The 16774-nt window shown below is 41.7% G+C and overlaps 1 protein-coding gene across 2 annotated transcripts in view; it reads right to left on the reverse strand.

Moving 5' to 3' along the window:
• Positions 1 to 16774, reverse strand: part of ctnnd2b (catenin (cadherin-associated protein), delta 2b) — a 229446-nt gene that overhangs the window by 12725 nt on the left and 199947 nt on the right. For both annotated transcript variants that reach the window (XM_060932003.1, XM_060931995.1), the window contains 4 exons: positions 11911 to 12061; positions 10889 to 11105; positions 9911 to 9995; positions 6466 to 6592 (listed from right to left, as the gene is read on the reverse strand). In XM_060932003.1, the coding sequence (XP_060787986.1) occupies positions 6466 to 6592; positions 9911 to 9995; positions 10889 to 11105; positions 11911 to 12061 (580 nt within the window). The remainder of the gene's footprint in view (positions 1 to 6465; positions 6593 to 9910; positions 9996 to 10888; positions 11106 to 11910; positions 12062 to 16774) is intronic.

Here is a 16774-nt window from a genome sequence, read left to right on the forward strand (position 1 = left end):
TCAGGCTGTCAGTTTTTTCACTACTGCGCGTGCATATAACGCATCTCGTTGAATATCGCGGTAATCACGTTATCAAATTCAATAGATGTGGCCACATTATCGCCCATTTAAACACGTGTTTTTGTTGTTTACATCTACATCTGCCAAAGCTACGTTGCGATGTGGAATTTTCTGAAAGGTGTACAGAAACCGCCAGAGACGGGGACAAAGCGACCTCGGTCTGAAGAGGAGAAAAAGGCCGCCGATAAAGCGTACGAGAAGGAGAAACGACAAAGGACTTATAAGCAAACGTGGGGGCAGGGTAGGCCTTGGCTGCGATACGATTTTTATGGAATAATTAATTTTTTTCAGGTTGATTCCTAGTCAATATGAAGCTCCTAATGCTTTCTCTCTCATAAATGGTTAAATACAGAAAGCATGTTGGACATATTTTGGGTGCTATAGCCATGATAGTAAGTATATTTGTTTTCAATACTCGTACACCAAGTTGCCAAGTTTTCCAATATATTATTATTTGTTGATATTATATTATGGTGCTCCGTGTTGTTCTCATTTATGTATTTAACAACAGTATCAAAATACTCGGGTCTTGAAATAAATGCACATTAGTCATGAACAATGGTAACTACTCTCTTTTGCGTTATTTTTGACAGAAGTAAAATTCATACATGAACAAATTTTGGCGAGTTGATTTTCTGTTTGGCGAGTTACTTTGGAAGGGAACTAGTCCGGCTGGCTGGTGAAAAAATATATGAATTTCTAGGCCTGGAGGGGTTGACGTCAGGGACGTGCAGGACACAAGTTCTTCCACATCAACCTTGGCAAACCGTGTCTCCATGGAGCTTGCTTTGTGCACGGGAACACTGTCATGCTGGAACAGGTTTAGGCCTCTTAGTCCCAGTGAAGGGAAACTGAAATGCTCCAGCATACAAAGCCATCCTAAACTACTGTGTGCTTCCAACATTGTGACAACAGTTTGAGGAAGGCCCACATACGGGTGTGATGGTCAGGTGTCCAGAAACTTTCGGCTATACAGTGTATAATCTCATCCCATCTCATTATCTCTAGCCGCTTTATCCTGTTCTACAGGGTCGCAGGCAAGCTGGAGCCTATCCCAGCTGACTACGGGCGAAAGGCGGGGTACACCCTGGACAAGTCGCCAGGTCATCACAGGGCTGACACATAGACGCAGACAACCATTCACACTCACATTCACACCTACGGTCAATTTAGAGTCACTAGTTAACCTAACCTGCATGTCTTTGGACTGTGGGGGAAACCGGAGCACCCGGAGGAAACCCACGCGGACACGGGGAGAACATGCAAACTCCACACAGAAAGGCCCTCGCCGGCCCCGGGGCTCGAACCCAGGACCTTCTTGCTGTGAGGCGACAGCGCTAACCACTACACCACCGTGCCGCCCCACAGTGTATAATGATTACTTAAAACAACATGAGCTGGATACAATTCGCTTAACGTCATAAAGATGTTATTTAAGGTTCAGAATTTTCTTGGACTTGAAGTATGATTTAAAATCAACTGCATTTTCTCAGGGGAGAACGTAGGAGGATAATTTTGTAATCCACATAAAAAGAACAAATGCTGAGCCGATTTCCTCGAAGTAGTAACACAATTTGGCAGGAAGTTCTATCCCTTTGTGTCCTTGTTACGATGATTCATCATCTAACATAGTGATTCTTGGTTGAAGGGGTGCAGTGGTGTACAGGGTATCGGTGCTGTCTAGTGACCTCTCCATGACTGACACATGTGTAACTGAAGAGCACTTTGAGATCTTCCTTCTTTTCAGGGCTTATTATTCACTTTTTAAGGAATGACGTACACCTGATGAATGACATGATTAGCTTACTGCAGCCATTAAAAGAAAAAGCTATTAAAAGAAAAATGTGCCGACTGGACACTCAAGCCTCTTCCACACTTTGTTTTAAAGGAAAAAGGTCTTATTCCCTACACACTCTGATAGATTGCCATAGGCGATATAAGACCTAATCATATCGTGCAAGGTAGTGTAAGGAGAGGTGGTGATCAGCCGCATGGTGCTGATATAAAGCCGCTGTGGCAGATAATTAAATAAGGTTTAGTTCACAGAAGAAACCTTTGCTGCAGACGTATGAAGGACATAAGTACAAGCGCTCGCACAGATCTCAGGACTAGGAAGCGCTACAACAGTATGAGGTAAAGCTGTGCAGAACAAGGTGAAATTGTTTGCACACAGTTACGGTTCTTCCCTGACATCTTGTCCTGTCTTGACACCTTCTCTAACTTTTAACCAGACATGCCAACATTGCTAACAAGTAAATCCTAGCAGGCAGAGAGAAATAGAGAACTTTACTCAAAAAAAAAAACCTCTAGCATATTTTGATGGATGGAATAGAAATTTTTCCCCAAATGTGGGAAAGCAATAGCGTAATAACTGAACGAGTGACAGTAACCTTTATTATAAGCAAAGGTGCATCTTTCACCTCCTGCGCCCTTAACCCTTCAGGTTTTTATTCACATCTGGTCTGATTTCTGCTTTAGCTGAGAAAGTAAAAAAAGTATTTTTCAGGTATCTCCTGGATCGCTGTAGCTTGGGGTCAAAAATCATAAATGGACAAAGAATTCTACTAAATATACAGTGGTGCTTGAAAGTTTATGAACCCTTTAGAATTTTCTATATTTCTGCATAAATATGACCTAAAACATCATCAGATTTTCACACAAGTCCTAAAAGTAGATAAAAAGAACCCAGTTAAACAAATGAGACAAAAATATTATACTTGGTCATTTATTTATTGAGGAAAATGATCCAATATTACATATCTGTGAGTGGCAACAGTATGTGAACCTTTGCTTTCAGTATCTGGTGTGACCCTCTTGTGCAGCAATAACTGCAACTAAACGTTTGCGGTAACTGTTGATCAGTCCTGCACACCAGCTTGGAGGAATTTTAGTCCATTCCTCCGTAAAGAACAGCTTCAGCTCTGGGATGTTGGTAGGTTTCCTCACATGAACTGCTCACTTCAAGTCCTTCCACAACATTTCGATTGGATTAAGGTCAGGACTTTGACTTGGCCATTCCAAAACATTAACTTTATTCTTCTTTAACCATTCTTTGGTAGAACGACTTGTGTGCTTAGGGTCATTGTCTTGCTGCATGACCCACCTTCTCTTGAGATTCAGTTCACGGACAGATGTCCTGACATTTTCCTTTAGAATTCACTAGTATAATTCAGAATTCATTGTTCCATCAATGATGGCAAGCGTCCTGGCCCAGATGCAGCAAAACAGGCCCAAACCATGATACTACCACCACCATGTTTCACAGATGGGATAAGGTTCTTATGCTGGAATGCAGTGTTTTCCTTTCTCCAAACATAACGCTTCTCATTTAAACCAAAAAGTTCTATTTTGGTCTCATCCGTCCACAAAACATTTTTCCAATAGTCTTCTGGCTTGTCCACGTGATCTTTAGCAAACTGCAGACGAGCAGCAATGTTCTTTTTGGAGAGCAGTGGCTTTCTCCTTGCAACCCTGTCATGCACACCATTGTTGTTCAGTGTTCTCATGAACATTAACATTAGCCAATGTGAGAGAGGCCTTCAGTTGCTTAGAAGTTACCCTGAGGTCCTTTGTGACCTTGCCGACTATTACATGCCTTGCTCTTGGAGTGATCTTTGTTGGTCGACCACTCCTGGGGAGGGTAACAATGGTCTTGAATTTCCTCCATTTGTACACAATCTGTCTGACTGTGGATTGGTGGAGTCCAAACTCTTTAGAGATGGTTTTGTAACCTTTTCCAGCCTGATGAGCATCAACAACGCTTTTTCTGAGCTCCTCAGAAATCTCCTTTGTTCGTGCCATGATGCACTTCCACAAACATGTGTTGTGAAGATCAGACTTTGATAGATCCCTGTTCTTTAAATAAAACAGGGTGCCCACTCACACCTGATTGTCATCCCATTGATTGAAAACACCTGACTCTAATTTCACCTTCAAATTAACTGCTAATCCTAGAGGTTCACATACTTTTGCCACTCACAGATATGTAATATTGGATCATTTTCCTCAATAGATAAATGACCAAGTATAATATTTTCATCTCCTTTGTTTAACTGGGTTCTCTTTATCTACTTTTAGGACTTGCGTGAAAATCTGATGATGTTTTAGGTCATATTTATGCAGAAATATAGAAAATTCTAAAAGGTTCACAAACTTTCAAGCACCACTGTAGTCACATCACAGAACCCCTGTCTCGTCTGGAGTATGCTAAATCTACAAAGATTACAAAAGTGTGATATGCTTTGTTATTAATATATTAGGACTCGGACTCGAATACGACTCATGCCCTAATTTTAAGGCCTCGTGACCTGACTTGGACTTGAGCACTGATGACTCGGACTCGTGCATTAACGGCATTCGGACTCGTAAATTGGAGACGAGGACTCAGATTTTTTCTTTATTTTTTTTAACATGCCATAATAATTTGGCATAAGATATTTATATCTACATTCATTTTTGTACTAATTTCGTGCAAGAGAATGCACATTCACCTGTTCATACGTCATGTTCAGGAACAGACTAATGTTAATGGCGCTAAAATGCCTGGAGAGAAGCCGCTAGGATCGTCCGCTTTGCTTATACAGACTTCTCGTGCAGTGGGGGAAAAAAAAACTGCACTGCAATGTATTCCATATGTAGAAGAACTATCGAGGAGACGACGGGGACAACCTCGAACTTCAATCGTCGTTTGGTAAGACTCCACCCAGAGGAGTCAGTGACACGCTGTGTTCATCGCTCTGTTGATAGCGGGGTTTGCTTGCTGAGCGATGAACTAGCTAGTGTTAACCCTCTCTCATGCTATTTGCCCTGTTGATAGTGGGTGGGGCTTGCTGAGCGATGAACAAGCTTTTTATCTGTAGCCTTTTCACTAAAATGGGGCAGTCAAGCGGTAACGTTCATCCAACACAGCAGCAGAGACGGGTTCACATAAAGTCAGCAGCAGCCACTGTCAAATGGTGCAAGTGGAGTCTTGTTCTGGGACGCGACTCGAAATTTTCTTTCAAGACTGGGACTTGAACACTGGGGACTCGAGACTGGACTCGGACTCGAGGTTTGGTGACTCGACTACAACACTGATATAAACATTCTTATGATATGACATGGCATGATTTGACTTAAGCAAGCAGGCTATACCTATAATGTGTGTTTAACTCTTATCAGTATGCATTCACCTGTTTAATTACTGTCTGATGATGGGTATTATTGTGCTTATTTGTACATTTATTGATTATCATGTCATCTCCTTGAGCACTGCAGCTTAAGCAACACTGGAGGTATATGGGGCAGCCATGGCCTGAAGGTTACAGAAGCAGTGTTGGGCCCAAAGGGTCGCCAGTTTGATTCCCGGGACCGGCAGGAAAAATGTAAGGGGAGTTGAGTGAATGAACAACACCCTCCCCTCCCTCTCTATCATGGCTGAAGTGCTCTTGAGCAAGGCACCTAACCCCTGGGTGCTGTAGCATAGCTTGCCACTGCTCTGGGTATGTGTGTGTGTTCATTGCTCACTTGTGTGTGTTCACTGCTTCAGATGGGTTAAATGCAGAGGAGGAATTTCACTGTGTCTGAGTGTGCATGTGACCAAGCAAAGGCTTCTTCAAGAAAGCTTCTTCTTCACTGATAAGATGTGAGAGTTACAAAACTGACTGCTGATATGCTATAAATCAGACTGCCGAGATAAAATACAACTCGATTCAGTCATCTATTCATCATGGTTGCATACGTTATTATTTTTAAAAAGATTGCAGTATGTGGCTCTGAATCATACTGGTGAAAATATAGAATGATCACATTAGAGGCGAGGCGGTCCATAGACTCTCTATATATTTGTGCTCTGACTGAGCCTCGATTTTTTTTTTTGTTCATATAGTAATTTCGTTGCTACAGAAGGCAATATAAAAAAGATTTTCAGAAATTAGTTCCAAGGAAAAAACATTTACATACACATACCATTTAAAACTAGATTTATCAGAGGCTATACTGAAAGGTATAAGAATGTTTTCTTAACTGTGACTCTCCCAGTGTTTCCCAGTTCCATTTATATATGTCAATAAACTAGTCCTAGTGTGAAAAATACGGGAGTCAAAATCAATTTCTAGGTGAATAATGACCATTCTAAAATTCGCCTATGATGCATAAATCAAAGTTGCTTCGAGAACTTCCTTTAGTTCAGGGCTGCTATGAAAAATATAAAATAGCCCAATGTTTATGGCAACTTGGGCAACACTCGGCTATTCACACACCAACATGAGTAATTCCTTCTGCGAGGCATCTTCTACCAAACGTAAAAGTTGTAAACGACTAACTAAGCATGAATTCCATTCTGTATTCATGACCTTATTTACATAGCATGCTTTTCACTGCAGAAGACGGGCCTGCTTGAATCAAGTCCTACAGAAGTCCACTCACCTGAGCGATTATTGGGCGAGGTCCGCACCGGAGAGATGGATGGAGTGCGAGAGGAAGAATAAGGTCTTTGTCTGTCTCTCTCTATTGTAGAGGAGGAGCCCACAAAGTGGTACTGAGAATAACCATCCTGCAAATAATGCAAATCAGTCAATGGGGCACTGAGTGAGTTTCTGTTAACCACCTTGAAATGAACACTGGAATGCTTTATAAAACGATGTTCTTCCAATTTTGTCGTAGCCGTGGTCAGATTTAGTAGCAGGTCTCTTTATCATCCTATAAAGTGTTCACTAGACTCTCCCAATCAGGAAAATCCTTACACTACATCTTTTTTTAGACTTTAAACCTATTGTCCACTGTTTCTTCTATGAAATCTCCTGTACATTGTGTGCTTACTCGTGACATCATACAGCACAATGACATGTCTACACTCACCGGCCACTTTATTAGGAACACCCATACATACACCTAATGGGTTTTACGCAGGTCTCTAATCAGCCGATCCCTTGACAGCAGCACAATGCATAAAATCATGCAGATACAAATCAAGAGCTTCAGTGAATGTTCACTTCAAACATCAGAATGGGAAAAACTGTGATATCAAACTAAGTGTGACTTTCTCTGTTGGTTTGAGCCAGATGGACTGGTTTGAGTATTTCAGAAACTGCTGATCTCCTGGGGTTTTCACACACACAATAGTCTAGAGTTTACACAGAATGGTATGAAAAACAAAAAAACATTGAGTGAGCGACAGTTCTGTGGGTGGAAATGTCTTGTTGATAAGAGAGGTCAGAGGAAACTGGCCAGATTGGTTTGAGCCGCCAGGAAGGATATAGTAGCTCATATAATCACTCTTTACAACCGTGATGAGCAGAAAAGCATCTCAGCATGCGACAGCAGAAGACCACATTGGGTTCCACTCCTGCAGCCAAGAACAGGAATCTTAGAATCAAGAACAATTTCCTATTAAAGTGGCCGGTGAGTGTATAATGACAGTTTGGTTTCTGCTTTATCATTGATCTATAGTTGAGCATAATTTAGGGATTTGGATGAAACACTTACAAGGCTAAACTATATAGTGGTGCTTGAAAGTTTGTTAACCCTTTAGAATTTTCTTTATTTCTGCATAAATATAACCTAAAACAGGGCTTTTCAAAGTGTGGGGCACGCCTCCCCTAGGGGGCACCAGAGTTCTTCGGGGGGGGGGGGGGGGGGGGGGGGGACAACGTGAGGAAAAATAAACCAGAATAAGTTACTATTGTGGACATTTAGCGAACTTCAGCTAGCCTTTGCCAGAGACAAAATGGATCAATTTTTAGTACCTAAAGCTGCAGTGAGTGAGGAGACAGAGTCTGGGCCAAGCAAAAAAAGAAGGAAGTATGACCACGATTATTTAAAGTTTGGATTTTCATGGACTGGATCTGAAGACGCTCCACTGCCACAGTGTGTTGTCTGCCAAGAGGTGCTAGCTAATGATGCTATGAGATGTTTAAAATGTGTAAAACAAGATGTTTAAAAAAAAAAAAGCACAGATGTTTAAAATGTGTAAAAAAAGATGTTTTAATAAAGCTCATATGTTTTAATTGTGTAAAAAAAGATGTTTTCAAAAAGCACAGATGTTAAAAATGTGTAAAAGAAAAAAATAAAAATGTGTACAACAACCATTTTTTTTAAATACGAATGGAACATTAAGTATAGCAACAAAAAAAATTGTAAGGGGGGGCGCTGTTGTTTATTTGCTCTCGGGGGGGCTGACTCTCCCACACTTTGAAAACCCCTGTTCTAAAACATCATCAGGTTTTCACACAAGTCCTAAAAGTAGATAAAGAGAACCCAGTTAAACAAAGGAGACAAAAATATTATACTTGGTCATTTATTTATTGAGGAAAATGATCCAATATTACATATCTGTGAGTGGCAAAAGTATGTGAACCTCTAGGATTAGCAGTTAATTTGAAGGTGAAATTCGAGTCAGGCGTTTTCAATCAATGGGATGACAATCAGGTGTGAGTGGGCACCCTGTTTTATTTAAAGAACAGGGATCTATCAAAGTCTGATCTTCACAACACATGTTTGTGGAAGTGGATCATGGCACGAACAAAGAAGATTTCTGAGGACCTCAGAAAAAGCGTTGTTGATGCTCATCAGGCTGGAAAAGGTTACAAAATCATCTCTCAAGAGTTTGGACTCCACCAATCCACAGTCAGTCAGACTGTGTACAAATGGAGTGAATTCAAGCCCATTGTTACCCTCCCCAGGAGTGGTCGACCAACAAAGATCACTCCAAGAGCAAGGCGTGTAATAGTCAGCAAGGTCACAAAGGACCCCAGGGTAACTTCTAAGCAACTGAAGGCCTCTCTCACATTGGCTAATGTTAATGTTCATGAGTCCACCGTCAGGAGAACACTGTACAACAATGGTGTACGTGGCAGGGTTGCAAGGAGAAAGCCACTGCTCTCCAAAAAGAACATTGCTGCTCGTCTGCAGTTTGCTAAAGATCACGTGGACAAGCCAGAAGGCTATTGGAAAAATGTTTTGTGGATGGATGAGACCAAAATAGAACTTTTTGGTTTAAATGAGAAGCGTTATGTTTGGAGAAAGGAAAACACTGCATTCCAGCATAAGAACCTTATCCCATCTGTGAAACATGGTGGTGGTAGTATCATGGTTTGGGCCTGTTTTGCTGCATCTGGGCCAGGACGGCTTGCCATCACTGATGGAACAATAATTTCTGAATTATACCAGCGAATTCTAAAGGAAAATATCAGGACATCTGTCCATGAACTGAATCTCAAGAGAAGGTGGGTCATGCAGCAAGACAACGACCCTAAGCACACAAGTCGTTCTACCAAAGAATGGTTAAAGAAGAATAAAGTTGATGTTTTGGAATGGCCAAGTCAAAGTCCTGACCTTAATCCAGTCGAAATGTTGTGGAAGGACCTGAAGCGAGCAGTTCATGTGAGGAAACCCACCAACATCCCAGAGTTGAAGCTGTTCTGTACGGAGGAATGGGCTAAAATTCCTCCAAGCCGGTGTGCAGGACTGATCAACAGTTACCGCAAACGTTTAGTTGCAGTTATTGCTGCACAAGGGGGTCACACCAGATACTGAAAGCAAAGGTTCACATACTTTTGCCATTCACCGATATGTAATATTGGATCATTTTCCTCAATAAATAAATGACCAAGTAGAATATTTTTGTCTCATTTGTTTAACTGGGTTCTCTTTATCTACTTTTAGGACTTGTGTGAAAATCTGATGATGTTTTAGGTCATATTTATGCAGAAATATAGAAAATTCTAAAGGGTTCACAATCTTTCAAGCACCACTGTATTTTGTACGTACATCAGGGACCATTTTTGCTCCTGGACAAACAAGTCTGTCAAATGCTGTTAAAGTCAAGGTAGAATATCGCAGCATAGAACATATGCACATGTGAATTCACTACCTTTTTGTACAGGCTGCGCAGATCCCGGTACTGCCACATGCTATTGAGAACTTGAGATGCGGCTTTGACCACTTTAGGCGAGTGTCTACAGGGGAACATTTCGGAGAAAATGGTTAAAACCTGCACACTCTGCAAATCTAAAACATAACAATAAGATCCTTTTAGAGACGGCGAGACAGAGAGAGAAATGTACACAATACATCTGGGAATTAAAAAAATTCGACCAATTTACCTTCATAATAGTCAACGAGTAAAAATAGAAGGTTATGTACGTATCTGTGAAAGTGTGCCAAGACTGAGTGACTCATGCCTCAGTACAGGAAACTAGAGAGCATGATTAATTTTAGAAAACAGAGATCACATTGGCTTTAATTACTTAATGGAAATGTTTAAAAAGCCTGCCAGAACGACCTGTCTTTAGTTCACTGCAAAACTGACAAAGATGAATGAAAAATTACTTCAGTCCTGTCTTTACCTGGATTTGTGCCCACAGCCAGTAAAAAGTCATTTTTGTTTCCATAAAAAAAAAACTCTACTGGAATTCTTAAAGCAAATGATGGAACGGCACACTCTCGTTGGTCTGGCATGTTAACATCTCTGCCAGAGGGCATCCCGGTAAGCACCGAATTACCAGGCACTTCTCCATTATGATTTGAGCTGGAGATAAGACGGCACCTTGCGATGAGAAAAGCGCCGTGGGCAAGTTATAGACTAGAGAAGACATTAATTCCATAGCTGGCATGAAAGTAATAATTTATTTAAAAGTCCTTTTAGAAAAAATACTCATAACAAATAACCTTCTGAAGCATTTTATATAGACATGTATGAGAATCGCTAGAATAAGTGCCTTGCTAAGTTTGCTGGTTCTGTACCCTTTTGCAAATGCATGTCAAATATGCGTTGCGTGTTCTAGGTCTTGTAAACCTTCTGCGTTAAGTGGGAGTTTCAAACGCTGAAGTAGGCTCTCTGGCTACGTACTTATCTCCTTTGCTGCGTGCAATGCCAATAAGCTTCTCGATGCCTCCAGCGTCACGTAAGGCCTTGGCGTTTTCCATGTTCTTGGTAATGACCTCGTGAAGAGCGCAGCAGATGGCTGTGATGGTGTCGTCGGACATGCTCTTTCCCACGCCGCCGCCACTGCTGTTGTTGTTGCCTCCTGGCAGGCGGTGGACCAGGTCTCTCATGGCATACTTGCCTGTCGGGGAGCAGAAGAACCACAGAGAGGGAGAGAGGAGAGCTTTGGCTTACGGGCAGATGGAACAGGGGCTGTTTGAGGGGGTGGGAATCTACAATCTGTGTTGCATGAGACGCTTTACTGCAATTCAGGGCTGAGATCGTAGTTTGAGACTTCCACAACAGGCCTCATAGGTCATTTCAGACTGCAAATGCACAGCCACTAATCTTGCGATTTACATTATTGTCATGTTAAATGTTGGAATTCGCCAATTAGCTTCCGAAATGCAGCAAGAGTTTCATATCATTAGTTATGAGTACGGAGTAACGGATGACACCGAACATTTCAGGAGAGCTTTCTCCACTTCGGCATGCTTTCTCAGAATTGTTGCTCTTTATTTCTCACATGACACACATGCCTCTGCCTTCGACTGAGACCAGACTGACTGGTTGCCATGGAGACTCCAAGGCGCACCTCGGCACCCAAACCATTGCAAAGATCGATAATTGTCTGTTGCTGCAACATTTCTAACAATAATGTGACGCCTCTCATGCTAGTATACATTTATTAAATAACCAAGATTGCTTGCTGGAGTTATTAAATAACCAAGATTACTTACTATGCACACACACACACACACACACACACACACACACACACACAGAGCACACTCGTTGATATTACAATCCCCAGAGCAAAAGTAATTAGAGAATCCAATGAATGTTATACAAACAACTGTTATTGTGTGTTGTACAATTCACTCTTGTAACAGTCAACTACAAAACGTTAGGTCTAAAGCATGCAGCTCTCCAAACCACAAACGTACCAATCAGCTCTTTGTTCCTCACATCCAAAGCCATGTTCCTGAGTGCCGTGGCCACAGCACACACCACACGGTCGTTATCGATTCTCAGCAGCTCCACCAGGATAGGAAGGCCCTTCTCTTTTCTGACAGCTGCCCTGATATACACTGACCACTGCAAAACACATGGTGCAAAAAGCTTTTTACACAGCAGCAAGTCACATAAGCAAGTCAGTTTCAAATGACTTAACTCCTCGTGTTTTGTGTGATAATTTAGACATGATGCTAAACTCGCATATATATATATATATATATATATATATATATATATATATGAGTGATTCCACGCTTATGGGTACTGAAATGGGGACATGAACTTATTTTTAAAAATTCACCTAAAACCATTTCTTTTTTTACCATCAGGTCACAAAACATGTAATCTTTAATGAATGATATGTTAAAAGATAACTTTAATTTTCTGAGATGTAATAAAAACATATTTATATGCCAAAGTCAAGCCTATGAGTTCCAAAATGATGTCTGTTACATTACTTCTGTTACGATTGTCCATCTCGCGTCTGTTACAAATTAATTACAATCTAGCTCTATACCATGTTAATCTTATTGAAAGAATGTGTATGTTTATTCTACTACACATGTTTATTAATTATATTTGCTAAAACATCACCTTCCTATGTTTCAAAAAGTAATTCTACATTGTTAAAATTGAGAATATATATGTCCACAACACTTCTGTTACGTTCTGACTTTGGCATATAAATATGTTTTTATTACATCTCAGAAAATTAAAGTTATCTTTTAACATATCATTCATTAAAGATTACATGTTTTGTGACCTGATGGTAAAAAAAGAAATGGTTTTAGGTGAATTTTTAAAAATAAGTTCATGTCCCCATTTCAGTACCCATAAGCGTGGAATCACTCATATATATATATATACACACACACACACACAGTTGTGGTCAGAAGTTTACATACAGTGGCATGAATGTCATCTTGGATATGAATGTCATGGCAATATTTGGGCTTTCAGTCATTTCTTTGAACTGTTCTTTTTCTGTGGCAGAATGATTGTACAGCATACATCCTTAATTAAAAAAAACACTAGAATTTGGTGCACAAGTTTTAATTTTCTTTGGGTTTTCTGAAATCAACACAGGGTCAAAATTATACATACAGCACACCTAATATTTGGGTAAAATGTCTCTTCGCAATATTCACCTTGACCAAACATTTTTGTTTACCATGAACAAGCTTCTGGCAGAATTCTGGTTGGATATTTCACGACTCTTCATGGTAGAATTGATAGAGTTCAATTCAATTTGTTTTTGTTTTTTTTCTTGGCATGGACTTGATTTATAAGCACGGTCCATATATTTTCAAAAGGGTTGAAGTCAGGACTTGTTTTAAGCTTAATGTTTGCCTGCTTTATCCTCTGCAACCAGCTCTGATGCGTGTTTGGGTTCAGTGTCCTGTTGTGACTCCCGAGTCGTGTTCAAGTTTCTGATGGTTTATGCTGAAGAATTCTGAGGTAGTCCTCCTTCTTCATTATTCCATCCACTTTGTGCAATGAACCAGTTCCACTGGCAGCAAAACAGCCCCAGAGCATGATGATCCTACCACCACCAGCTGGTACAGTGCCCCGCTGTACATGGTGGTCATTGTGGCCAAACAACTCAATCTTTGTCTCATCTGACCATACAGCTATCCTCCAGAAGGCTTTTTCTTTGTCTGTGTGGTCAGCTTCAAACTTTAGTCAAGCTTGAAGGTGTCAATTTTAGAGCAGGGGGTTATTTCTTGGATAGCAGCCTCTTAGTCCATGGTGATCTGAAGTGTAGACAGTGATCCATCAGCTTCCAGTTCATGGTAGGGCTGTGCCATGGTGGCTCCCATATTGTTCCTGGCCATCCAAACCAATTTCCTTTCAGCTAAGGGTGACAGTTTGGGTTTTCTTGAAGCAGAGTGGCTTGGCAAAGTGACTACACCTCACAATAACTTGGACACAGTTGTTTGAACTGGTCTTGGAATTTGCAGTTGTTTAGAAATGGCTCCAAGAGACATTCCAGAGTTGTGTATATCTGCAGTCCTCTTTCTCAGATCTGCACTGAGCTCCTTGGACTTTCCCATTTTACTGTGTGTTGGTCAATCCAATGAGTGCTGTAAACAAACCTTTTTTATGAAGGCACAGAGACGCTACCAGCTGTAGTCAATCATGATCACTAACAGGAAGTTAAGAGACCTCGGCCTTGGCAAGATAAAAGACATTTTGGAAGTGTCAGCGCCTCTGAATTAATAATCCAAGTGAGCATATGTAATATTTTTGACCGTGTATGTATAATTTTGACCCTGTGTTGATTTCAGAAAACTCAAAGAAAATTAAAACTTGTGCACCAAATTCTAGTGGTTTTTTTTAAAGATGTATGCTGTACAATCATTTTGCCACAGAAAAAGAACAGTTCAAAGAAATGACTGAAAGCCCAAATATTGCCATGACATTCATATCCAAGATGACATTCATGTCACCGTATGTACACTACCGTTCAAAAGTTTGGGGTCACTTTGAAATGTCCTTATTTTTGAAAGAAAAGCACTGTTCTTTTCAATGAAGATCACTTTAAACTAATCAGAAATGCACTCTATACATTGCTAATGTGCTAAATGACTATTCTAGCTGCAAATGTGTGGTTTTTGGTGCAATATCTCCATAGGTGTATAGAGGCCCATTTCCAGCAACTCTCACTCCAGTGTTCTAATGGTACAATGTGTTTGCTCATTGCCTCAGAAGGCTAATGGAGGATTAGAAAACCCTTGTACAATCATGTTAGCACAGCTGAAAACAGTTGAGCTCTTTAGAGAAGCTGTAAAACTGACCTTCCTTTGAGCAGATTGAGTTTCTGGAGCATCACATTTGTGGGGTCGATTAAATGCTCAAAATGGCCAGAAAAATGTCTTGACTAGATTTTCTATTCATTTTACAACTTATGGTGGTAAATAAAAGTGTGACTTTTCATGGAAAACACAAAATTGTCTGGGTGACCCCAAACTTTTGAACGGTAGTGTAAACTTCTGACAACAACTTTATATATACAGGGTTCCATTATGTCTTAGCTACATCAGTCGGGTAGTTCCAGACAAACATGCAAATGTAAAATATTTCATCAAACTGTTCCCTTCAGAAATATGCTTTGATAGAGAACTTACTGTGTATATACACTCAACAGGCACTTTATTAGCAACACCTATATACCTGCACATTCATGCATTTATCCAGTCACTCAATCATGTGGCAGTGGTCTCATCTCATCTCATTATCTCTAGCCGCTTTATCCTTCTACAGGGTCGCAGGCAAGCTGGAGCCTATCCCAGCTGACTACGGGCGAAAGGCGGGGTACACTCTGGACAAGTCGCCAGGTCATCACAGGGCTGACACATAGACACAGACAACCATTCACATTCACACCTACGGTCAATTTAGAGTCACCAGTTAACCTAACCTGCATGTCTTTGGACTGTGGGGGAAACCGGAGCACCCGGAGGAAACCCACGCGGACACGGGGAGAACATGCAAACTCCACACAGAAAGGCCCTTGCCGGCCATGGGGCTCGAACCCGGACCTTCTTGCTGTGAGGCGACAGCGCTAACCACTACACCACCGTGCCGCCCCTGTGGCAGTGGTGTGATGCATAAAATCATGTAGATACAGATCAAGAGTTTCATCAGAAAAGACAAAAAAAAAAAAGTGAGCTCCGTGACATGATTTTTGGTGCCAGATGGGCTGGTATGAGTCTTTCAGAAACTGCTGATCTCCTGGGATTTTCACACATAGTAGTCTCTAGAGTTCACACTGAATGTTGTGAAAAACAAAAAGCATACAGTGAGCGGCATTTACGCAGGCGGAAACAGCTTGTCGATGAGAGTGAGGCCAGGCTGGTTCTTAGCTTACAGAAAGGCTACAGTAACTCAAATAATCACTTTTTACAACCGTGGTGAGCAGAAATGCATCCCAGAATGCACAACACATTCATCCTTAAGGTGGATGGACTACAGTAGCAGAAGACCATGTGGGGTTCCACTCTTGATCTGAGGCTACAGTGGCCACAGGCTACATCTGTCCAGTTTTGGTGAGCATGTGCCCACTGTCGCCTCAGATTCTTGTTCTTCTGAGCGTGGTCTCAAATGGCCCTTTTCCACTACCCTTTTTCAGCTCACTTCAGCTCACTTCAGCCCGACACGGCTCGCGTTTCGACTACCAAAGAACAGCACGACTCAGCTCGCTTCAGCCCTGCTTAGCCCCTAAAACTCGCACCGTTTTGGAGTGGGGCTGAAGCGAGCCAAACCGTGCCGAGTGAGGCTGGGGGCGTGAGCAGACACTCCCCTGTGCACTGATTGGTGAGGAGGAGTGTCCTCACATGCCCACACACGCCCCGCGAGTGCGCTGGGATCTGTAAACACCGTAAACCCGGAAGGAGAAGAATTACGAATTACGAGAATTTCTGAAGCCTTATGCGCTTCGCCTCATCTATACGCTCTTGCCAGTATCTGTTGGCGTTGTCGGTGACAACAAGCCACAGCACCGAGACCAGCAACACTAACGACTCCATGTCCTCCATGTTTATTGTTTACTATCCGGGTCGTGAGACTACCGCTTAAAGCTCACTGATGTCACTGTTTGCGCTGCTTAACGACATCACCTGACGTCCACCCACTTTCGCTAACTCCACCCAATGTGTCCACCCACTTCCAGCCAGCACGGTTCAGCGCGGTTGTAGTCGAAATGCAACTCCAACAGCCCCGCTCAGCTCGACTCAGCACGGCACGGCTCAGCCCGACTCAGCCGCGTTTGTAGTGGAAAAGCGGCAAAAGTAT

This window comes from Neoarius graeffei, chromosome 1 (genome assembly GCF_027579695.1).
Source record: "Neoarius graeffei isolate fNeoGra1 chromosome 1, fNeoGra1.pri, whole genome shotgun sequence".
In the NCBI taxonomy this organism is placed as follows: domain Eukaryota; kingdom Metazoa; phylum Chordata; class Actinopteri; order Siluriformes; family Ariidae; genus Neoarius; species Neoarius graeffei.